Here is a 26096-nt window from a genome sequence, read left to right as displayed (position 1 = left end):
GTATAACCTGGTCACTTATTTTATAATTAAACCTCAATAAAATCGAAAGTTAATCATTCTATAATAAATCACATCAAACCTAACAAATCAATTAAGCTTTTCTTGTTTATTGTTAATAAAATCAGAAGATATGGCAGCAAGCTAATGTTGGCATCCACAAGTTTGTGTAAAAGTCGTAGGCAGCACTTGCTATTCTTCTATCAATTTTGTATCATTCCTGTCTCTTGTATTTATATCCTCTCAAGTTTACTAAATCAATATAATTGGTTTAAAGCCCTTTCCCTTGGACTGGTTTCTTGTCCAAGGCCAAAATCATGGGTGATAGACTTCGTTTGGCTGTTGGAGTCATAGGTTTCTTCTAATTTTTTTCCCAATTTAATTTTCTGTGTTTTATATATTATGCAGAAATCTTAGCTGTTATAAACAAGAATCTGCATGGCTTTCCTTGCAGGCAATGCATCATCTTTGTTGCTCTATGCAGCACCAATGTAATGCCATTGTTCCATTACACTCGACACATTTTCATAGCTCACTTTTATATATTTGGTGATGATGAACAAATGTTTGTTGTTTTTTTCTACTGTTTTTTGCAGCTTGACTTTTTTCAAGGGTGATAAGGAAGAGAAGCACCGAGGGATTCTCATGCATTCCGTACATTGTTGCCTTGTCGAACTGCCTCATTTATACTTTGTATGGATCGCCGGTTGTGAGTTATAGTTGGGAGAACTTCCCGGTCGTCACCATCAATGGCTTAGGGATCGTATTAGAGTTATCCTTTGTTTTCATCTATCTTTTGTTTGCTCCAACCAAAGCAAAGGCAAGTTCTCTTAACTCTGATTTTTGTGTTTTACAAGCTGTTTTGCCTGCATGGGGTTGATTGAAGAGTAGACTGCAGGTTAAAGCCGGTGTTATAGCAACGGTGGTAATCATATTGTGCTCCACCACTGCAATAATCTCGGCTTACGTTTTCCGTGACCATCGTCGTCGGAAACTTTTCGTCGGGACGGTTGGATTGGTGGCATCCGTGGCCATGTATGCCGCTCCACTCGTGGTTGTGGTAAGCCATCTCCGGCCACCGTGCGATAGTGTCCTGTATATTCGACAATGTAATTGGATTTATCATGTTTGTTATTGCAGAAACAAGTGATAGTGACAAAGAGCGTGGAGTTCATGCCATTCTATTTATCCTTCTTCTCCTTCTTAGCAAGTGTGCTTTGGCTGGCTTATGGACTACTGAGCCATGACCTCATTCTTGCGGTTTGTACATGCAATTTATGACCTATTGACACAATTGGACTAAACACTAGAGCATGTTTCTTACTGAATCTTGTGAATTACATGGCAGTCCCCAAATCTGGTTGGTCTCCCCTTAGGCGTCCTACAACTTGGACTCTACTTCAAGTACAGGGAAAGTGGAATCAAGGAAGAACCGAGCAAATCGGATTTCGAACAGAGCTTCCCGGAGAGATCGAAACAGACGGAACTCACAACGACCGAGACTATCAACGGGTCGAGGTGAAGAGCAAGGCCTCTTAAGGGATGATCAGAAACCATAATGTTCAATTTCCCCTGCTCAGGAAGATAGCTCTTCTTCATACACATTTTTCTCATCACTCAATAAAAGTTGGTTCCTATAATGTATTGTTAGGATACGACGTCGTTAGTTGTGCATGTCAATAAGAGAATAAATTTCAGGGAACATTATGCGTTTAGTATCTAAACTATCAGTTTTAATTCATTTTAATACTTAAACTCTCAATTTTTTTCAAAACATACTTAAAGTTTAGTTTCAATTTAGTACATGTCGTTAAAAACTTTTGTTTTTATCTCATTTTAGTACTCTGCTCAAAATTTAACATCAAGTTTTAAAAAAAAATTGAAAGATTAGGTACTAAAACGGGCTAAAACTGATAGTTTAGGTACTAAAGCGTTAAGTTTTTTAACGGCAGGGTACTAAAGTGAAATGAAAACTAGACGTTAGCATGGTTTTGAAAAAAAATTAAAAATTTAGGTACCAAAACAAACCAAAATTGATAGTTTAGATACTAAATGTGTAATTTACCCTAAATTTAACTTTAACTTTAAGAGACAACCGCCAGCAGCACTATCGACACCAATTGCAAAAGCAACACGAAACATTTATCATCTAAGCATTATCATCAGACATTTGAACCATATTTAATGTATTGGTGACAAAGAATATGCTTATATAACTCATTTTACATACTTAAATTAAATGCACTGCAGATGTCACTTATATATGCGTAGGGATTCACAGCCACGCAAGCTAAACGAATGGACAAGTCAAAATCTTTGTTTTATATATATTTAAATCTTCCCATTTCACAAGCACTAAGTTGTTAAATATACAGACCACTAGTTTTAGAAATAAAATATATTAAAATCGTGATATGGGTCATGATTATATGCTGACACGTGTTACTTCCTGATTGAATGATTTTATTAATAAAATTAAAATCAGAACCAAATTAATCGAATATACAAGTATTGAGGATCAAATATATAATTATACTGATTTTTTTAATTACCATGAAGATTTTGCAAAATGATAGAAGCTTCTCTTTCTCAAACCACACTTGTTCTCATCCCGAAGATTGATTCTCCCCAATCGATGACAGACTTCTGCCCTATCAGTCTTTGTTTTGTACAAGCTAATCACAAAAATCATTGTGAGGAGACTCAAGCAGATTATGTCTTGTCTCCTCCAACTGACTCAAACAAGTTTCATTTCCGGACAATCGATCATAGAAAATATTATTCTTAACCAGGATATTGTTCTTTCCACGCGTAACCAAAAAAAAAATGAAGGGGTGGATGGCTATTTAGGTCGACCTTGAAAAGGCCTTTGACAGAGTGAAATGGGATTTCATCCGAGACACGCTTGTGGACTTTGGGCTCTCTAATTCCCTTATTTAGAATATTATGCACTGTGTATCCTCTTCCATCATGCAGATTCAATGGAATGACTCCTTTACGGATTCCTTTCGACCTGGAAAGGGTATTCGTCAGGGTGATCCTCTTTCTCCGTACATCTTCGTCCTTGTCATGGAACGCCCCGGACAACGGATAAACAACCTGGTCACTTCTGGCGCCTGGTCGTCTTTCTTTTTAGCAAGGAATGGTACACCTCTGTCTCACATTTTTTTTGCAGATGATCTCATCATTTATAGTAAAGCAGACTCGACCCAAGCTCGCCCTATTGCTTCCACCTTAGCTGACTTCGGTGCTTCTTCGGGGCACAAAGTTGACTCCAGAAAGACAAGCATTTAATTCTCCCCAAACACAGCCTTATTTGAAGCAATCTATATGCTCTTTCCTGGGGTTTCAGCAAGTTGAGTCGCTCGGGAAATATTTGAGGGTGCTAGTCTTTCATGCAAGACTTCGTTGTTCTGACTTTGACTGTATCCTGGATAAGATGAAAGAAAGGCTAAATAGGTGGTCTGCCAAATTGCTTTCCTTAGCAGGCAAGATCACTCTTGCTAAAGTAGTTTTGGCGGCAATACCGATTTATTTCAAGCAGACTACTTGCCTCCAAATTGGCATCTGTAATGAGATCGATAAAATCATCCGACAGTTTATTTATGGCTCTTCCTCTGAGAGGCGCCAGATTTCTTTTGTTAACTGGTCGACTCTCTGCCAACCGATACGGAAAGGCGGTTTGGACATGTGAACACAACACGACCTTCATGTGAAAAATATGTCATGCTTTGATCTCTCGTCCCAATGATTATTTGGATCAAAATCCTACGTCAAAAATACCACATGCACACCTTGTGTCCTATGTCGATCGCCAGACCTGCCTGCTCGCCACTATGGAGAGTGTAGACATCATTTTTTTCATTTAAATTTATTATTATTGAAATTATTATTATTATTATTAGTATTATTATTATTATTATAATTATAATTATTTATTATTATTATTATTATTATTAATATTATATATTATTATTATTATATATTATTATTATTTTAATAAATAATTACAACTGGACCGGCCCAGTTACAAGCCAACCAGAACCGGTCCAGCCAACCAGAAACCCTAAACAATATGTAAGATTTCAGCTAGGGTTTTCAAACCCTAGCTCCCAGCCGCCGCTTCCAGAGGGCTCAAGCTGCCTCTCCAGCTTCCAGACGCTGCTGCCGACGCCTCCACTGCCAGATGGTCCAACCAGTCGCTGCCGACGCTGCTTTTGCCACGCCACCTCGCCGCCGTAGATTCCAGAACACCAGATGGCAGCCCAAATCGAGCTCCATGGTGAGTCACCAGCATAGCTATGGTGACTCACCTAGACATCCCTCTCGGGACCGGTCCAAACAGAACCTCGTGGTGGCTATAAAAGCCACCATACCTGCGAAAGAAGGAAGAGGAGACAGCCACAGACGGCAGAGAACGAAAAAAAAACAGAACGAAAAAAAACAAGAGGAAAAGAACACAAACGAACAGCAACCAACAACCAGAAAAAAAAATAGAAAACAAGAAAGAAGAAAAGAAACTTACCCTTGGAGCCTTGACCACCGTCGGAAGCACTAAACATCGCCGGAGAACAGAAAATACCGAAGGTATTTTCGTAGATTTACTCCGATTAGGAGTCTTAGGGCATTTAGATCTACGTTTTGGGGGTATTTTTTGTGAATTCCGACCACCGTTACGGTGGCCGACGGCGGTGGCCGGCGGCGGAATACGGTGGCCCATGGTCGCCGGTTTCCCTCCGGCGAGGGAAACTAGAGAGAAACCAGAGAGAACTCTGGTTCTCTCGTCTTGAGAAAGAAAGAAATGAGGCAAATGAGAAGCTTGGCCCTTCGGGCCAGGCATTCAGGGTTATAAACCCTCATCCGTGCGACGTCGTTTAAGGAGGAGGGTATCTGTGTAATTTCCATCATGGGTAAACCCTTTCCGCAGTCACTCCTAGTTTGTAACATTACAAATTAGTCATTAAAAGCAAGTTTTAATTCTTTTAATCATATCATTCAATTTTATTTTATTACATTTTAGTCATTATCAGTTTATATATATATTTAGGGTAAATAACTGATTTAGTACCTTATAATTTATTAACGTTTATTTTAATCCGATTAATTAAATAAGGCTAAATTACATTTTAGCACTTAAAGTTTTATTTATTCGAGATAGAGCCTTTAAACTGTGATAAATTTATTTAATCACTGATTAATTAATTAAGGATTAATTACACTATTAGTAATTTTATTTATGATGATTCAGGTTATGTTCATAATTTTACATTATTATTTTATTTATTTTTAATCATTGTTTAGTTATGTTTTAACTTAATTTTTATTATTTTAATATATTTTCAATCATTACTTTAATTATTGTTTTACTATATTATAAATATATACATTATTTATTTAACAATGTTTATTTATTTCCATATCGAAGAAAAGGACAGTCTTAATACAACTGGATGTTCTATTCTGATATTTTAAAATTAAAAATTAAACAATATTATTTAAATTCATACTTATCAATATCAAAGAAAAGAACTGTCTTAAGGCACCTAGAAGTTCTTTTCGGATATTTTTAAATAAATAAATATTTTTTATAATTTTGAAAGAATAGAATTATAAATTAAATATATTTTTGAATTTTTTAAAATTTTAATAATAGAGACAATTGATAATTAAAAAGTACCAATTTTGGGCGTTGTAGGGGTGCTAATCCTTCCCTAAACGTAACCGACCACGAATCCCTTTTTATTACTAAAAGAACGAATTTTTGGTTATAAACGCAGATCAGTTTATTTTTTTAAATTGATGTTTTATTAAAACTCTTTTTAAAAAAAAAATAATTTTTAGGTATTCGACCTACCTGATCCAAAAGGCCGATGGCGACTCCCAATTATTTTCAAAATTATTTATTAACATTAATTTCCCCGCCAAATAAATATTTCGTGCCCGGACGAAAACCGGTTACGACAGCTTGGCGACTCTGCTGGGGACCGTCAAACTTTTAAAAATCAATTATAAATTGTCTCTATTAATTAAAAATTAAAAGTTCATATATTTAATTTTTAATTCGTTCTTTTCAAATTTTTTATTTTTATATATATTTATGTTTATTTCAGTATTTATTTTCTGTCAAAGGTTTGAACATTTCTCCTCACACACAACACTTGCATTGCATTACATAAAGCTCTATAATTGAGTTGTCCCTTTAAGTGGAGTGAAAGCGACGTCTTCGTGAGAATTTATTCTCCGTGTCAGACCTAGCAAGTAACTTTCGGGTTCATATGCTCTATGTCTTCGTAAGAATTTATTCTTCGTGTCAGGCATAGAGAAATGTATCCCCTCGAATTGAACTCGATCCACTTTAGTCTATGAGAGACTAGGATTGAGGGTTAGCAACCCAAGGGGGCACTAACAAGGACAATTCGAGTACCTTTACTCCTAGGACTGAAAACCTGCATATAATAACCTAGAAACTCTCCCAATCTGAAACCATGCCGAAATTTTGTCATTAGGTATACACTAAGGAGAAATAAGCTTTAGCTTTTAATTATTATTTTTTCTGAATAAATGCCTGCGAACTAGAAATCACGCGATTAGGTTAATTTTTCCAAACAAAGCATGGAACTAGAAAGCATGAGGTTAGGATTTATTATATACCATGATAATAAATTTTTATTTCAATTAGTTGGTATTAACCATTTTATTTTTTTCTTATTTTCCCATGTAATATTTTTGCTCTAATTTGTTTAAATTATTTTCTTTTGTTTGCATTGCATGATCATGACCAAAAGGTGTTAACTGAAAAGACTGTTCATCAAATTAGAAATCATAAATGGACAAAAAGTTTTATGATCGAACAAAGTATGACACGGCCAAGAAAGACATCCTGAGGGAACTCTGAAGATAGAGAAGAGTTATACACCCAAAATTATGCCCATTAAAGATCAAGGAGATACGAGAAATAAGAAAGCAGATGTCCAAGATGATGGAAAGAATCTGTTTTGACCAAAAGAGAAGAGATTCCTGCACAAAAGAGAGAAAGCTTAATAAAGATAATCTGCAATTTCAGATATGCAAGGGAATTCTGATCCTAACCAACTTGAGAAATTACAGACAATCATCATTCGTATTCACAAATCGTCTGGAAATACCAAAGAAATGGTGACCACTGTAAAAGCTCTTAGAGATGAGAAATCATGTGATCAGAAATCATCGAAGTTTAGTATGCTCCCGATATCTAAAACTCAGGTTCAATCCAAGACAAAAGGCGGTTCTCATATTGATGCTATACCTATATCATAAAGAGTTATATGAAAAGCTACTTGAAGCACGAGAAGTGGATCCATATTATATAAACCGTTCCCACCTCCGTATCCAAATTGGTATGACATCAACGTTCACTGTGAATATCATGCCGGAGCTCAAGGACATACCATCGAGAATTGTCTTGCCTTCAAACGTCAAGTCCAAAGTCTTTTGGATCATGGAACCTTACAATTTATGGTAAATGATCGACCTAGTTTGGTAACCAAGGGTCCTGCTAGATTAATACCAAAAGTCTTCAAAGGTAAGAATATCAGTAGGGGCGCCCAGAGAGAGAAGATTTGCTGAGGTTTGAAGCTCAAATACGTCATTTGAAGATTGAAAACGATAAATTGAGCACCAAAATGGAAACCATACGTAAAGACTTCCAGAAGGTCAGTCAAGCCTTTCAAAATGCTGGCCTAGGAAATACCCCAGAAGAATGGATAACAGGGGTCACCAAGCTGAAAAAGAGCTGCAACATATATGAAGATCTTGTTCAAAAATTTTTTTAACACAAATGTTCTCTTACAAAGGAAAATGATCAACTCCAAGAATTGACATAGGAGATGAAAGAACCCCAGAATGTCATGGAAGAAGCTGCAGTCCAGACAAGCAATATGGCCCATAAGTTGATAAACTAACTTGGTTTTAGAAAAGAAAATGGGAAAGTTATTCCCTATATGTAAAGTTTTGTTGAAGTTAGGATTAAAAGTTGTCCCCTACATGTAAAAGTTTTGTTCGATGTACTGAAGCTTTTGTGTTCAATGAAATCTGTTCTAAAATGATCACTCTTGAGTAATACCTTTTCATACATACATTTACATTCTTATTTTTACTTTTTACATCTTTGCATTTCCATTTTTGCATTCATACTTTTATGTTTGCCTTTGAATTGCACAGTTTGCATTTTTATTTTTGGAATTTATGCATTTTCGCATTTACATTACATTTTTTTATTTACTGTTATATACATTAAATAAAAACATGTTAATAATTAATGAAAGGTTTTGTAACAGTAAAACCAGGTCATTCATTCATATTACTTTACTGTCATCATGAAAACAATGGAGCAATCTTATAAGGGACTACAAGATCAGTGGCCAGAACAATTGACAGGGTTACCTCCGGATATAAGGAAAGAAACATCAAATTCAGTACCAGATGGATCAAATCAAATTATCCAGTATGTGACATCTGATAAAGAAGATATAATTGATAAAGATCACCATGCTGTCAGATTAAAGAGTTGAAAATGATAAAACCCTCTGGGGCATCCCAATTGAATCCAAAGAATAGCCTTGTTCATTATTCGCAATATGAGGAAAGATTCAAAAAGATGGATGAAGCAATCAAAAAAATGAAATGTGTTGATACTTCCCACAAAGAATTAGAAGCAAGAGAGCTTAGCTTGGTTCCAGATTTGATTATTCCCCATGAGTTCAAAATGCCTGATTTTGAGAATATGATGGCACCAGTTGTCCCTTAATCCATTTGAGAATGTTTTGTAGAAAAATGGAAGGATATTTGAGTTCTGATGATCTATTAATTCACTCTTTCCATGATAGTCTTTTTGGCCCAACAGTAGTCTGGTACAATCAGTTGACCCAAGAACAGATCAAGAGATGGGTAGATCTAGCTAATGCATTTTTGAGACAATATCGATATGTTAAAGGCTTAGCTCCAACACGTATGGATCTTCGAAGAGTAAAGAAGAAAACCAATGAAAGATTTCAAGAATATGCCCTAAGATGGAGAGGAGTGGCAGCACAAGTTCAACCTCCCATGTTAGAAGAAGAGATATCACGTATGTTTCGTAATTCCCTTCCCGCTCCTTTCTGCGAGTTGATGCAGGCAAATCCGACAAAGGAATTCGAGAATCTTGTGACAAATGGAGATTTAATTGAGAATGTAATCAGTGAAGAAAACTCAAAAGTCACATCCAAGAGCCTGAGGAATCAAAAAGCGAAAGCTGATGATGTGAATGTATGTCGCATCCAGAATCCCCGCAACTGCAAAAGAAAAAGAGCAAGTAACTGTTCAGATCGACCAAATAAAGTCATACGATCAAGAAAAACTTTGGAAGTGTTCCAAACTTCTATTTCAGAATTGTATCCTCATTTGGTTAAAGGTCAATACATCACACCAAGACCAACTAAAGTGACACCAAACCCTTCTGCTCATAGCTATGATCAAGATAGAGTTTGTAATTTTCACTTGGGGGTATCCGGGCATTCTACAGGCAATTGTAGGCCACTATTAAAAGAAATTGAGATTCTTGTTGACAAAAGAATCTTGACACAAAAAATGATCAAGAAATGGGGGGGCAAATAAAGACAATGACTCTGATCTTATTACACAACCGACATTAAAGGAAGGATGATGTATAAATAAGTGGAAGTGTTATCTACCACTATAGTACTTTTCTATTTTCAGCATCTTGTTTGAACTTGTTTTTTGTTCCTTTCTCCGCTTTTTGTGCAATAAATAAATGTGTGTTGCTTATTAAGGTTATGAGCAAGGAATCAAGTTTTAATCTTGAAATTATTGAGTATCAAGTAGATTAAATATTCTTTTAATTTTTCAAGAGTTAAGATTTATTGGCAAGTGATAAAATTATATCTTCAATATCCCATCCAACACCAATTACTCGACCTTTACCAAAACCAAATCCTGATACTACATTTATCTGAGACTCTGAAGAAATGTCTCTACCTGTTTTTGAGACACAAACACTAGATGTTTACCTTCTCGGGTAGAGTCGTTTGATTGATGATACTACCTTCCACCATATACATGACTTTAAAAGTCACACATTTGTCCTTCCAAACACAAAACCATCATAAACCAAAAGACCTCAAAAGAACCAAACTTCAGCTATTCGTGAATTTTACTGCAAGAAGAGACGAGATGAGGCATCAGGTACCAACTCATTGATGATAATTTCGAGTGATTAGGGCATATTCAAAGAAGAAGGGGAAAGTGATGATTGAAATAAATATATATGCATTAATTACATTTTTTCATGTAAATAAAGTTAATCTTGAATATTCATCCCCCTGTGGATACCTCTTTTTACAAAAGTTCCTGTGTATGAGATGATGAACGGCATTGTTTCATTTATCCTTTAATATATATATATATATATATCCTTTGTTGTCCCCATTTGAGCCTGAATAATGTTTCTTCTAATTCAACCCTAACCAAGGATCACCCTCCACATTAGGGGGCAAGGTGAAAGATATTTGCTCACAAGAATGAAGATTGTCAATACAGTTTTATTACGAAGACAAGTTTCCATGAAGTCAAGAAAGTTTTGAATTACAAAGTATGTCAAATACAGAGTGCTTGAAGATCAATCCAATCAAGAATAATGGAAAATCTCCAAAATGCAAAAGGAAAATGAGGTGCTCAAAGCAGTTGAAGTATTATACTCATCCAGCAAAGAAAAAAATAGAAAGAAAAAAAAAACAAAAAGGAAAAAGAAGAAGGAAAATTGAATCAAGATGGGTGACTTATTGAGCCTCAAGTTACAAAGTTGATCAAGTACAAACAAGAAGAGCAAGAAATGCTGAAGATATGAGAAATTGGAAACGAATCCAAAATTTGGCAGTCTAGAGGGATCCAAATGATGGAAAAATCCCCAACGAAGCATATCCGAGTCAAGCAAAGCAAGATTGATGGCATCAGAATGAATTGATCCTTGGTTTGATTACCCTTAAACACTTATTTGGGCCTTTTTATCCATTTCTTTCGTAACCATAAGCCATGGCCTACGTTACGTACCTGAAAAGTCCATTTTAATCATACATGGATTTCTAAGTAAAAGAGAATATCTTCAGAATTCATTCCGCCTCTCAGGATTGATTTTTATTTGCAAAAATTGGTTTTTAAAATCTTTAATGCATGATATGAAAAATGATAAAAGGAGGGTTCAAGATATAAATTTTTAAATAACATCTTAGAACCAAAGGAGGATTCGAGTTGAAAACCTGAAAAGGTGACTCGAATATTGAATGGTGCAACAACGACATAAGAGACGATCTTAAGCTCTTAATAAAGCACCACACATCTCAAAAACGTTCCTGAGATTCTGGAAACGAGAAGCATCTCTACAAGATGAGCATAACAACCATTTTTTCAAGTTAGTGTAAGCCGAAGCGACATACTGAACCAACTTGAAAGAACCTACTTTACCAAAATCAACCTACACCTCAAATCATTCAATAATTTTGACACTTGCCATAGGACTATGATTTTTGAATGATTTAAAAGTGTAGTTGATTTATTTGATATTCATTAAACTCATTGTTTATGATTCGATTATATTGTGAACCTGAAAGGGGTAATACTTTGCAAAATTCTTTCATTCTTCAATAAAGAAAGGAGAAAAAACATTTTCAAACAGTACAGTCTCAAATGAGGAAGATCCTTAAAGCAATTGTTGCTTATTCTACTTCTGTTGTAGAAAAAGAATGAACGAAGCCAGAAGAATGAAGCGCTTCACATTTTTGAAGGCAAGTGGTCCAAGAAGCCAGAAAGTCTGGAGAATTGAACTTGTGACACTCCCCTATGACATTATTAGCAGCTCATCAAGAAAGATTATCGTTTATCTCATGCTGAGGGCAATAAGCATCACCAGACAGATTATTTTCCCCAACCATCAAATCATGTTCTCTAGAAGATTACATCATAAAGCCATGAACAAGTCACTACCTGCACTCTGGTGTTGGCTCAAGTCTTGATTTATCATTGATACTTCTTCTATGCCAATCACTTTCTTTGTCAAGATGATACCCATTATGTCCTTCAGAAGATTGCTGAATTTGAATTTGAGGACTTATGGCACAGAATAAGACATTGGAACAAATTCTACATTTGTATGCCGTACAGGATTCCAAAAGTTGAGATAACCAGTTTTACCATCAACTAAACCTTTCCATGGTTAGGGAAGAGTGGGATATGACAATGTGTATTTTGGAGTAGCCAAGAGACAGTCACTGTGGCAGTCATTGCAAAAAAAAAAATGCACCAGCAAAAATCTTCTATTTCATCCTGATGATGTTTATTTCTTCCAGTAAGGTTGTTACACTGGATGTCACCGACAACAAGGTCGAATCGACAAATCTACTCATCAATTGCTCCAACCGATCATCATTCAGTTCTTGCACATCTGTTTTCAAAGGAAACCTAGAAGCATTTCCACCTCATCAGGTTCAAGTGGAGCAACTTTATTTCTTCCAACCCATACCAGATTCCATTTTCGGCACTCATCAAGAACATACTTCTGGACACTCGAAGGTAGCTCATCATCATAAAGCTTCAAGAGCCTTACAGATCCTTTCTGTCAATCTGGAACTTCTTGTACATGTTTGTAAGCAGTTCAACTTTGTTCTTGGATCACATGAAGGCCATCATTTCTTTGTCAATGGAAAAGCATCAGCACATGGAGGAAGCAGAATAAGAGAAAATCTGTTCTCAATTGGCAGAATTATGAATATAGCCCTTTTCAGTGTAGTAGCATGAAAATGCTTCGAATCTACAAATTCTGGCTCTACATCGAATAAATACTGTGATATTCCAGTCCAAACATTAACTGGAGCAAGTTCCATGTGCTCATAGTAGAAATAAGAAGACTTAATAGCATCTTCTGGAAGTGTTCTTTGAGTTATCTGATCTGGTTTGGTATGAACCCAAAAAACCAATCATTGGATTTTAAAGATGAATTTGCTCATAGTAGAAATAAGAAGACTCAATAGCATCTTCTGGAAGTGTTCTTTGAGTTATCTGATCTGGTTTGGTATGAACCCAAAAAACCAATCATTGGATTTAAAAGATGAATTTGCTCATAGTAGAAATAAGGAGACCCAATAGCATCTTCTGAAAGTGTTCTTTGAGTTATCTGATCTGATTCGGTAGGAACCCAGAACCGATCATTGGAATTGAAAGATGAACTGCATGATCATCTTCATTAAGAAGCTTCTTTTCAAGCTTCCTCTGCTTCTTCCTTTTCCACAAATCATAGCCCAAATTTCGCCTTTGCTTGTAATTGGGATCATTGCATAATGGCTTCCTATCTTCTACCATAAGAACTATTAATATCTGTGAAATCATCCTGAAAGATCGCTTCATAATCAGATGAGTTGTTATCAGGATCAACATGTTGCATGGGTGTGGATTTTTGATGAGCTTGTACCATTGTATATATAGTCTTGCCATTGCATCAGATTACTGTTTGCATAAATTGGTTTCTCTCCCACAGAAAAGTATATTTCAAAGATGGCCTTCACTGAAAGATGATAAACCACTATGTCAGCCTGGAACGGATTACCAAGCTATTTTTACTACTATATCCGACTAAATCCCTCCAGATACAGAAAATGGTCACCTCATTCAGAAGATATATATCTCAGACGTTTCTGTCAGAATGATTGAGTACTTCTTAAGTTTGTGACAATATCAAGAGAATTTCTCCAGTTACTTGACAAATTATTGTTTAGTGATACCAGAATGGGAGTATTCAGGATAAACAGATTTAGGGCACGAATAATCCACAAGTACCTACAACAGTGTATTGTCAAATTAGACCTCATGAGGATCATGATATTCCAGTCAAACAAACATTAAGAGTAAATCAGAAGCAGAATATTGGGGCATCTCGAAAGCCCATTTCAGATAGAAATGTTTCATGTAGAACATTGAGGACTCATTTCCACCAGAAATAGAATATTGGGGCATTTTGAAGGCTCACAACAATATGAATATTTGGGCATTCTTGGAGGCTCATCTCAACAAGAAGTAATGTTGAACATACTTTTGGCATCTGTATCTGCAAATGTTGGGGCATTTTAAAGGTTCCTTCAGACAGATCCATGTGGGGTATTTTGAAGACTCAGATTAACAAGAAGCAAATATTGGGGCATGCTGAAAACCCATTTCAATCAGAATTAGGACTGTTGATGCATTTTTGAACGATCGTATCAGCAATTGTTGGGGCATGCTGAAGGCCCACATCATCATCTGTCAAGATCATTGACTTGAAAAAATATTTCCTATGAGACAGAAAGATATGAAGAATGAAAATGGTGCAACAGTGACAGTCGAACTGACTATACATAATTGCTTCGTTCATCAGACAGTTACATTATGATCATGTTGTTGAACAAATGTTACTCAGCAAGTATGTTTTCAAAAACCTAATATTCTTAACCGTATGACAGTGTGTTCTTTGATAAACTACATTACGGTTGCATAAATAAAGATGATCCTCAGGCAGACTACTCGATCCAGGGTTCAGTTCCTTAAGATCTCAGCATTGAATTTGGCCTTCTGTGTGTCGGTAATAACTGAAAATATTTCTTTGAGATTCCTAGCAAATAGTTTCAACCATATTATTGAGATTATGAAGCTATTTTTCACATCAGTTTTTGCGTCCTTGATGACATTGAAAAGGGAGACTCGACTCTCACTTATATTACTGTTATTCCCGTTGTTATTTGGGATCATCATTGCTAGCCAAGATGAACTGAGTTTTCATCTATTTTGGTTTTATCATTTGTATTTCATCCCCAGCTGCAAAAATTCCACGGATAGCTTTCTGTACATTGATCTTACAGTTGATGTGTTTCTACTTCCTACAAAGGTCATTATAGAAGAAAATGTGATCAGTATTACATTTGTCTTTGCCTGAGATGATATCAAGATCAGTTAATGTCTCCTATTCAATTCGACACCAGCATATTTTGTGAATTTGACCAACTTTTTGGTCGTACCAACATTACACTTGAATCCCCACTGAGTTTTGTTCTCAAGTGGTCTTGTGACGTTATTCAAAAGCTTTGAACATTAGGCAAAGAGCTTACATGATTGAGAAATCTGAGCAGAAACCACAAGAAAAGATGAATGTATTATCAAATGTTTTACGAACCAGTGATTATGGTGCTGAACCAATATTGGAATCATATGGTTTCCATTTATTGATCCAAGATGAAGTTTGTCTTCTTCAACCCCAAGATTAAAAGTGAGATATAATGAAGATTCCTTTCCAAGGAAAGCTGAAAATTTTGACAACAAGAAACTAGTTGAGCCAACTAAGATCAAATAGTAGGTTGTTGTTAAACATCTTTACATGATATGGTTTGAGTTGTTTTGTTCGAGATCCAATTAGATGTGGAGACATGAAAGGAATTGGAATAAATCCTCTTTGTGATATGTTTCAAGAGTCAAATCAGAACAGACTCTATTCTCCTGATTAATCCCTGTTGAGTCAGGCATATCTACATCTGCACTTTTTAAAGATAATAGATTCTCACTTCAGAGATGACAAATTTTCTTTTTAAAGATGATAGATTCTCTTTTCAAAAATGAAAGCTTTATGGAATTTCTACACAAGTCCAAGCAAAGAAAATTGGTTTTATCCAAGACAAAATGGGACATCAAGGTCATAGTTCTGACTACAGCAAGAGTTCCACAAATGAAACATTTCTTCTAAGACCTTCATGAATCAAGAAGACAGTAAATACAAGTTGATCAGATGTTCTGCAGAAATGCAAGCTTGATAGCATAAGTTGCTACATTGATATCCAGAGTTTTACAGATCTTCGGAAGAACGAAGAAAGGAAAAAATACCTGACAAGAAGAAGGTATCCAAAACCAAAAATACAGGAATCACGCAAACATCTGAAGAAGATGGACGCAATCCACAAGAGTATTATCTTGAGATTGGGGCATGTTACCCAATCAACATGTATTTTGAAAATAATGAGAAAACGATTTCCATAGTTTCTCATTCAATCTTTCTGAAAATGAAATTGTTGAATAGTAAGAAAACAATTTCCATAGTTTCTTACTTAGTAAACTATTTCTCACATCTGTAAGTCCTTCAGTGCATGATGTTTCCAAAAAAGCCTTCGGGAGCTTTTTAATGTTTTCAAAACCTTCGGGTCATCTGTAAGTCCTTCAGTGCATGATGTTTCCAAAAAGCCTTCGAGAGCTTTTTAATGTTTTCAAAACCTTCGGGTCATCTGTAAGTCCTTCAGTGCATGATGTTTCCAAAAAGCCTTCGGGAGCTTTTTAATGTTTTCAAAACCTTCGGGTCATCTGTAAGTCCTTCAGTGCATGATGTTCCCAAAAAGCCTTCGGGAGCTTTTTAATGTTTTCAAAACCTTCGGGTCATCTGTAAGTCCTTCAGTGCATGATGTTTCCAAAAAGCCTTCGAGAGCTTTTTAATGTTTTCAAAACCTTCGGGTCATCTGTAAGTCCTTCAGTGCATGATGTTTCCAAAAAGCCTTCGAGAGCTTTTTGATGTTTTCAAATCCTTCAGGTCATCTGTAAGTCCTTCAGTGCATGATGTTTCCAAAAATCCTTCGGGAGCTTTTTAATGTTTTCAAAACCTTCGGGTCATCTGTAAGTCCTTCAGTGCATGATGTTCCCAAAAAGCCTTCGGAGCTTTTTAATGTTTTCAAAACCTTCGGGTCATCTGTAAGTCCTTCAGTGCATGATGTTTCCAAAAAGCCTTCGAGAGCTTTTTGATGTTTTCAAATCCTTCGGGTCATCTGTAAGTCCTTCAGTGCATGATGTTTCCAAAAAGCCTTCAGGAGCTTTTTAATGTTTTCAAAACCTTCAGGTCATCTGTAAGTCCTTCAGTGCATGATGTTTCCAAAAAGCCTTCGAGAGCTTTTTGATGTTTTCAAATCCTTCAGGTCATCTGTAAGTCCTTCAGTGCATGATGTTTCCAAAAATCCTTCGGGAGCTTTTTGATGTTTTCAAATCCTTCGGGTCATCTGTAAGTCCTTCAGTGCATGATGTTTCCAAAAAGCCTTCGGGAGCTTTTTAATGTTTTCAAATCCTTCGGGTCATCTGTAAGTCCTTCAGTGCATGATGTTTCCAAAAAACCTTCGAGAGCTTTTTGATGTTTTCAAATCCTTCGGGTCATCTGTAAGTCCTTCAGTGCATGATGTTTCCAAAAAGCCTTCAGGAGCTTTTTAATGTTTTCAAAACCTTCGGGTCATCTGTAAGTCCTTCAGTGCATGATGTTTTCAAACATTTCCATCCTGCTCGAAAGAAGCCAAATGAAAAATTATTGTCTTTTTCGTCTTTGCTCTATTCTTGTTAACACAAGGATGAGCAAAGGGGGCAGCTGTAGACATCATTTTTTCATTTAAATTTATTATTATTGAAATTATTATTATTATTATTAGTATATTATTTATTATAATTATAATTATTATTATTATTATTATTAATTATATATTATTATTATTATATTATATTATTTAATAAATAATTACAACTGGACCGCCCAGTTACAAGCCAACCAGAACCGGTCCAGCCAACCAGAAACCCTAAACAATATGTAAGATTTCAGCTAGGGTTTTCAAACCCTAGCTCCAGCCGCCGCTTCCAGAGGGCTCAAGCTGCCTCTCCAGCTTCCAGACGCTGCTGCCGACGCCTCCACTGCCAGATGGTCCATCCAGTCGCTGCCGACGCTGCTTTTGCCACGCCACCTCGCCGCCGTAGATTCCAGAACACCAGATGGCAGCCCAAATCGAGCTCCATGGTGAGTCACCAGCATAGCTATGGTGACTCACCTAGACATCCCTCTCGGGACCGGTCCAAACAGAACCTTGTGGTGGCTATAAAAGCCACCATACCTGCGAAAGAAGGAAGAGGAGACAGCCACAGACGCAGAGACGAAAAAACAGAACGAAAAAAAAACAGAGAGGAAAAGAACACAAACGAACAGCAACCCAACAACCAAAAAAAAATAGAAAACAAAGAAAGAAGAAAAGAAACTTACCCTTGGAGCCTTGACCACCGTCGGAAGCACAACATCGCCGGAGAACAGAAAATACCGAAGGTATTTTCGTAGATTTACTCCGATTAGGAGTCTTTTATGGAAAACAAAGACCGAATCGGTCTTAGGGCATTTAGATCTACGTTTTGGGGGTATTTTTGTGAATTCCGACCACCGTTACGGTGGCCGGCGGCGGTGGCCGGCGGCGGAATACGGTGGCCCATGGCCGCCGGTTTCCCTCCGCGAGGGAAACTAGAGAGAAACCAGAGAGAACTCTGGTTCTCTCGTCTTGAGAAAAAGAAATGAGGCAAATGAGAAGCTTGGCCCTTCGGGCCAGGCATTCAGGGTTATAAACCCTCATCCGTGCGACGTCGTTTAAGGAGGAGGTATCTGTGTAATTTCCATCATGGGTAAACCCTTTCCGCAGTCACTCCTAGTTTGTAACATTACAAATTAGTCATTAAAAGCAAGTTTTAATTCTTTTAATCATATCATTCAATTTTATTTTATTACATTTTAGTCATTATCAGTTTATTATATATATTTAGGGTAAATAACTGATTTAGTACCTTATAATTTTATTAACGTTATTTTAATCCGATTAATTAAATAAGGCTAAATTACATTTTAGCACTTAAAGTTTTATTTATTCGAGATAGAGCCTTTAAACTGTGATAAATTTTATTTTAATCACTGATTAATTAATTAAGGATTAATTACACTATTAGTAATTTTATTTATGATGATTCAGGTATGTTCATAATTTTACATTTATTATTTTATTTATTTTTAATCATTGTTTAGTTATGTTTTAACTTAATTTTTATTATTTTAATATATTTTCAATCATTACTTTAATTATTGTTTTACTATTTATAAATATATACATATTTATTAACAATGTTTATTTATTTTCCATATCGAGAAAAGGACAGTCTTAAAACTGGATGTTCTATTCTGATATTTTAAAATTAAAAATTAAACAATATTATTTAAATTCATACTTATCAATATCAAAGAAAAGAACTGTCTTAAGGCACCTAGAAGTTCTTTTCGGATATTTTTAAATAAATAATATTTTTTATAATTTTGAAAGAATAAATTAAATATATTTTTGAATTTTTTAAAATTTTAATAATAGAGACAATTGATAATTAAAAAGTACCAATTTTGGGCGTTGTAGGGGTGCTAATCCTTCCCTAAACGTAACCGACCACGAATCCCTTTTTATTACTAAAAAGAACGAATTTTTGGTTATAAACGCAGATCAGTTTATTTTTTTAAATTGATGTTTTATTAAAACTCTTTTTAAAAAAAAAAAATAATTTTTAGGTATTCGACCTACCTGATCCAAAAGGCCGATGGCGACTCCCAAATTATTTTCAAAATTATTTATTAACATTAATTTTCCCGCCAAATAAATATTTCGTGCCCGGACGAAAACCGGTTACGACAGAGAGCATTGGCTCATTATTGGGAATAATTTCGCAAACAATTGATCTGGCTCCCGGGCAATAGTCGACATCTGCATATGTTAGAAGATGAATGGCTCTCTGCTCTTGGCCCTTTGCGTGATTGCACGTTTCATCTCCAGGCTGAAAATCCCAATATTGGTTTCGACAGTTTACTTCATATTAATGACAACTGGGATATTGAGGCTCTCGGCACCCTATTCCCAGCTAATATCGTCCCGCATATCCTCGGCATTGTTCCCACGTTTAACGATGGCGATGAGGACTGTTGTGTGAAAATGGGACGTTATCTACAAATTTAGGATCAGCACTGCCTATAACCTTTTGGCAGGCGACGCCTGGGAGAATATTGATCCTTTATATGGAAGAGAATTTGGAGTCTTCGAATTCCTCAACGGATCCGTGTCTTCCTATGGATTACCCTTCCGAACTGTCTCATGACAATCCTTGAGCGTGTTCATCGTGGATTGGTTTCAAATTCGCTGTGCCCTCTCGGCAACGCCCATCTAGAGTCAACCATCCATGTCCTTCAGGACTGCCAAATAGTTTTGACCTTCTGGAGGCAAATGCTATTACCCTCACAGGTTCATTCTTTCTTATCTTGGAATCTCCATGGCTGGATCCAATTAAACATAGGATGCAAAGAGATGGCCCCAAAAATGACACTCTCGTGGGGCTCTCGTTTTCCCTTCCTCTTGTGGTACATATGAAAACGCATGAACTCTTTTTTTTTTTCAAACCATTGTTTCCTGATGGAGGATGTCCTCTGCCAGAGCCTCGCTTACTGCCACCAATCCATACTCGGATGCTACCTCAGCCCGACGTTGCACTGCCATCACGTGGACTCCGCCTCCTGCAGCGTGGGTGCGCTTGAATACGGATGCCACAGTAGATACAAACGCTGGTCTTAGTTGTGCAGGAGGAGTAATCCGCAATAGGGAAGGTAACTGCCTCACCCATCTCAGCAAACTAATTGGCATAGTCTCGCCCACTCATGCTGAGCTTTGGGCAATCTATTATGGACTGCAAGTAGTCCGGGACCACATCTTTGAATTTCTACAGATTCAATCGGACAATCTGCAAGCAATCCACCTCCTTAATGACCCTGCTGCTGCAAATGCCTACCTCCCGATCGTCTGAGCCATCTCTCCGCTTTGAAACCGTTACTGGATGACCGAGCTTACCTGGACCCCCGTCAAGGCAACATGGTTGCTGACTGTATAGCCAAGATGCCACCTGCCACGAACTACATACTTCGAGTTTTCCCTGAAGCCCCCATTGCCATCGTCTCATGCAGTAGTTTAAATGCTCTCTTTTTAATTCAAAAAAAAATTAAAAAAATAGTTAAGCGGTTATATTGACCCAAAAATATAATTCTTTTTTTAAATTTTATTTTTAATAAAAAACTTCTAATAATAAAATGAAATTACAATTCATTTGATTTTAGTTCTTCTCCTTACAGTAGATATTTGCTTATCTATGACAGTAGAAATATTTACAAATATTGGCCTTCGTGTTAAAAACAAAAACCACGAAAAATGAAATCTTTTGGTCAGTAATTGCAGATTGAAAATAAAATTTAAGTTCTCAAAGATAAAATCGTCAATCACATGTCCTTGCGACTCCTTAAAATTACCCGAAAAGTCGATCTATGATAACAGGACGAATAAGAAACAAGAGGCAGTGTGCTATGTTTTTCTCAACTGGACCACGACCACACTAATGTTGTCCCTGCTACCCCGAGATATTGCAAGCTCGACCAACACCGCGGTTGCTTCAGCGGCACAATTTCGATCCGCGACGTTGGCCGATGATTTGTTCCTTATTTGACCGTTGAGACAGTGCCTCATTACTCGACAGGCAACCTCATTCGATACGACATCCCATAGTCCGTCGGTAGCGAGTATGAGGAACTCGTCACGATTCGTTAGCTCATGCACGGTTACTTCCGGCCTGCATATCACGAACGGTTTAAGGTACTGATCACCTGCTTGCATTCAAAATTCAGTCTCCATTGGAATAATTTTATATTTATTTATGTGTACGTGAACAAGGATTTAAACAGTGATATATACTACAATACTATAACGATAGCGGTGTCGTTCGAAACCATTATTGTAAGATTGAGATATCCGTAGTAGCGTATTTTATATCCAAAATAACGATAAATGCAACGCGACTGAAACCCCAATTTAAATTCTAAAGGAGAATTAATTACCTATGGATCTTGAAGTTGCGAGTACCCCAAGTACTCGATATCCATTCCAATTTATAACTCTTCCACCAGCAGATTCAACTCTCTCCAACTCATCAGCTCTGTCAGGCTTTGCACAAGAAGGAAAAGAAAGGGAGAAGAAGAAATCTCAATGTATCAAAGTGGAACTAATTAGCATGTGTGCCAATTAGGCTAAGTATACAAATGATCCTCTAATTATATGTTGTTGTTTTGTTAAGTCCCTCGACTATTAAAAGTTACAAAATGATCTCCCGATTATATGATGTTACTTTGTTTAATCTCCTGACTATTAAAAGTTACAAAATGATCACCCGACTATTCTTTATGTTTCAAATTCGTCTTTTTCCATTAAAAAATTGATGATAATATGAACTAGATGTTAATCTGTTATTTGAGATATGATAAAATTTGATATCAAAATCTCAAACGACTACCATATGTCAAATAATAAATTAATATTCAACTCAGACTATCGTTATTTTTAATGAAAAATGACAAGTTTAGAACATAATGAATCAGGTGACTATTTTATAACTTTTAATAGTCGAGAGTCAAAACACATTCTATAGTTAGAAACAATTTAATTTTAGTAATCGAAAGACTCAATAAAATACATCATATAGTCGAGGGATCATTTATGTACTTTATCCTAATTTATTCATATTTAAAATCAAACATAATATTATTTCATAATTGAATTAGAATGTTAAAAGTTAAACTAAGATTATATATATCTATATATATATATATATATATATATATATATATATATATTTTTATTTTTTTTTTGATACATGAACTGACCATTTTTTATTATTATTAATTTAGAGTGTTTACAAGTAGTAGTATATGTTCTAAAAATTATAAATTATTAGATATTGAACGATCAAATACCTTACAAACTTTTATGTTAAAATCTAGAACTTCTAAAAATACATAATTCATTTAATCACTAAAGTAACTTGATTCGTACTTCAAATATGTTGCACCAAATTAGACTAAACGACTAGATGAATTATACTACATCGGTTTATTTAAAGTGATATAAAATTGAATATAAGTTATTTATCTTAAATAATAATATTTTAGGTAAATTTTTATCAATTGTATTAAAAAAATAATAAAATCAATAGTATTTTTTTTAATAATATAGTAAGATTGTCGCACAATAGAATTTCTCATGTTAATACTAGTTTGGGAAGAGTAACATCATATAGTATATAAATATAATCATTAAGCATAAGCAAAGCGCAGAAAGAGATAACTGTAAATAAAAATGCCAAAGAGAAATTGAAAGTCTTAAATTAGTATATTTGTTACCTTGTGATCAAAAGACAAGGCCGTAGCAACGCCGCCCCTGGACAAAACAGCTCTGGAATCGCCGCAATTCGCCACTACCAACCTCCCGTCACCAACCACCGCCACAACCGCCGTTGACCCCACCATCTCCTCCGCCTGCCTCCCTTTATTCACCTCTTCATCCATCTTCTCAAAGCATCTCTCCATCGTTGTTCCCCAATCAATCCCACTCCCTTTCTCGTTATCCTCCACCATTTCCTCCGCCAAGAGTTTATGCAGCCTTTCTTTACACTCCTCCGCCACCCTGAACCCCCCGTGCCCGTCGTAAACTCCATAAAAATCGAGCTTTTCCCCTCCTTTGTCCATGAATCCTAACTCCACTTTCACCGCATCTTCCATTTCGCATCTCCGACCAATGACCGACAGTGACCCATGAGACGGCCTGCACGCTAAAGCTTCAACCTTGGACGGAGAAGAAGACAATGAAAGCGATATTTCTATTAAACCGTTGCTTGGTTTTGATCCATGAAGATGATCATCATCGTCTTTATCGCCGTTGTTTTTGTTCTCCGTGATGATTATATTCTTCATCGTCTCACATGTATACTTCAACCTTCTCCGGCGAGCATTCTTGGTTCTGATGACTGTAAGCCGGCTGAGTTCCCCGCGATCTGACGCCATTTTCCGGGGATATTCGGTCGACGTACAGTGAAGCTTCGGTATTTTCTCCTTCATTGGAGATTTTTTATTTTCTTTTTGCATGAAATCGAGAGGGATATAAAACAACAACTGGAGAATACAAATTAAAGGGCTTTTTTTTTTTTTAAGGTACCACAGTGAGCCGTTGGATTTCGTCCGACGGGAGGGATGGTAGCCACATGGGGATTTATGTGCCACGGACTCGGATTTTCAAAGGATGGACGTGGACGGTTACGATTTCTGTTCGATACACGTGGATTTTGGGTCCGGCCGTTAGTGGTTCCGGGACCGGTTGTGGGGCCCACCGGTGATCCTCTAGAAATCGTATTACGTGGCGGTATGGTGCTTTGATTTTATTTTAGTTGTATTTTTATCTCAATTAATTCGAATTGATGCATATCAGACATTAAATTTAATAAAATTTCCTAACATATATTTTATTTATATATAAGTATTCAAATTAAAAATTTTACTTAAATTATATCTGCTTATCATTCCTACTAATGAATCTCTATCGTGCTTTTTAGACGGACGTGAGTTGTTAAAAAAATGTGTGTTGCGCCCGACAAGGAATGTTGAGATAGGACACGTGTTTGGATGCCGTAGGTGAAGCGTGATATTTGGACCTCGTACACCGGTCCATGATCTTTTGTCCAACTTTCCTATTTCGAGTCGTGTCCAAATCTGGAGCTTCTTCTCGCAAAGGCTGAATAACAATTTACGAGTATAAATTATACTTTAAATTGAATTCTGATATATAAAATGTGTTTGCTTTTCTTTTTTAAGTTATATTATTATTTGATATGTGTTATATTTATATATTTTTTTAAATATTTTAAAATAATATTTTATTTAAAAAATTATAAACGTAACAGTTAATTTTTTTAAAAAATAATATGCACTTAAAAATATAACAGAAAAAATATTAAACACTTATTTTTAACAAAAAATTCTTTAGTCATTAAAAATAAATTTATGGTATAATTTAGGCACCTAAAAGCGGACTAAGCCTCCCACAAATATATATTCATTTAGGGTAAATTATATATTTCATCACTAAACTTTAGTGTCTCTCTTATTTTGCTTCCCGGACTTTAAAAGTTTTTAATTTCTCACTGAACTTAATACATTGGATTTTTTTGCCACTCTGATGTTAAATAGTTATCGGCGTTAAAACGATGTTTTAAAAGAACGAAATTTTTTCCAAAACGGCGTCGTTTTGTATCTATATAAAAGCCTATTTATAACATCGTTAGTGAAGAAAGGACTGGTGACAAAAAATCTAATGTATTAAGTTTAGTAAGAAATTAAAAAAATATATAAAAACACAGTAAGTGAAATAAGAAAAAATAAAATTTAGTTATCAAATTTATTAATTTACTACCAACGGTTGAAGTTTGGAAAATAGGGCGGTTTGGTCAACAATTACTTATATCAACACATTATCTAATGTAATTATACATCTAATTAATATTATCACGATTCTTCAATAACACTCCATCTCTTTATATTTTACTTTATTTATTAAAATGACAAGTTATTTATTAATATGTTGGTTTAAGCGATAAATATTTTGATATTTTTTAAGTAAGTCTTGAGTTCAAGTCTTTGTTGTGTTTGCAAAAAAAATCTCCGTTGAGAGACTCAACCCACCAAAACTATATATACGATCCAAACCGGTCCAAATTAATCGAGACAAAACTGATAAGTTATATTTGTTTATATTGCACACTTGCATAAATTTTAAGGTAAACTACAAAGTATGATTTAACGTGTTCATAGAGTGTAATATACTTCTAAAATATAACTCGTTAAAATACGAAAAGTTAGTTGTAACCGAAGATCTTATCAAAGTGTATATATATTTGTCCCCATCTATCTCTATAATGGATAAATTAATAATAACATTTATACTGTAACCCAAAAAGTTACATTATTAAGGGTTCATGACATACAAAACTAGATCTGTCTCAAAAGATGTGGAAATCATGTGTTACTTTTTAAAACGAGGCATGTGACATATTTTTATAATAAGACATTATAAAATTTTAAAATTTATCATATTACGATTGTTTCTTGTAAATAAAGAAATTCAAACATATAAATTTACTGAATTTTTTAATGCTGCGTATAAGGGAAAATAATTTTTTTAGTTAACAAAATTTTCAAAATGTAGTACCCAAATTTTGAGGCCACATAATATATCATAAGCTATATTTGCTAATGGACGAGCCTGCATACAACTGAAAATATTATATAAATATATAATATTTTATAATAAAAATATTATGAACAAAGTAAC

General features: G+C 35.5%; 2 protein-coding genes across 2 annotated transcripts; one reads left to right on the top strand and one right to left on the bottom strand.

Annotated features, from left to right (window-relative positions):
- The first annotated feature begins 294 nt into the window (after positions 1 to 294).
- Positions 295 to 1526, top strand: LOC120210586 (bidirectional sugar transporter SWEET3-like). Its single transcript, XM_039209287.1, is given in 7 exon segments — positions 295 to 351; positions 452 to 488; positions 594 to 600; positions 602 to 817; positions 896 to 1057; positions 1138 to 1257; positions 1346 to 1526. Coding segments are annotated over 7 exon segments (753 nt in total). The 5' UTR covers positions 295 to 314; the 3' UTR covers positions 1520 to 1526.
- A 19676-nt stretch (positions 1527 to 21202) lies between these two features.
- Positions 21203 to 23857, bottom strand: LOC120210635 (protein phosphatase 2C 51-like). The gene is made up of 3 exons (XM_039209336.1): positions 23117 to 23857; positions 21779 to 21884; positions 21203 to 21547 (listed from the first exon to the last, which is right to left on the bottom strand). The coding sequence occupies exons 1-3, from the start codon at positions 23855 to 23857 to the stop codon at positions 21249 to 21251; spliced, it is 1146 nt and encodes a 381-aa protein (XP_039065267.1). The 3' UTR covers positions 21203 to 21248.
- Between the last annotated feature and the right edge of the window lie 2239 nt (positions 23858 to 26096).

Source organism: Hibiscus syriacus, unplaced genomic scaffold (genome assembly GCF_006381635.1).
Source record: "Hibiscus syriacus cultivar Baekdansim isolate YM2019G1 unplaced genomic scaffold, ASM638163v2 tig00109926_pilon, whole genome shotgun sequence".
NCBI lineage: Eukaryota > Viridiplantae > Streptophyta > Magnoliopsida > Malvales > Malvaceae > Hibiscus > Hibiscus syriacus.
This window is presented reverse-complemented; position numbering and strand designations above follow the sequence as displayed.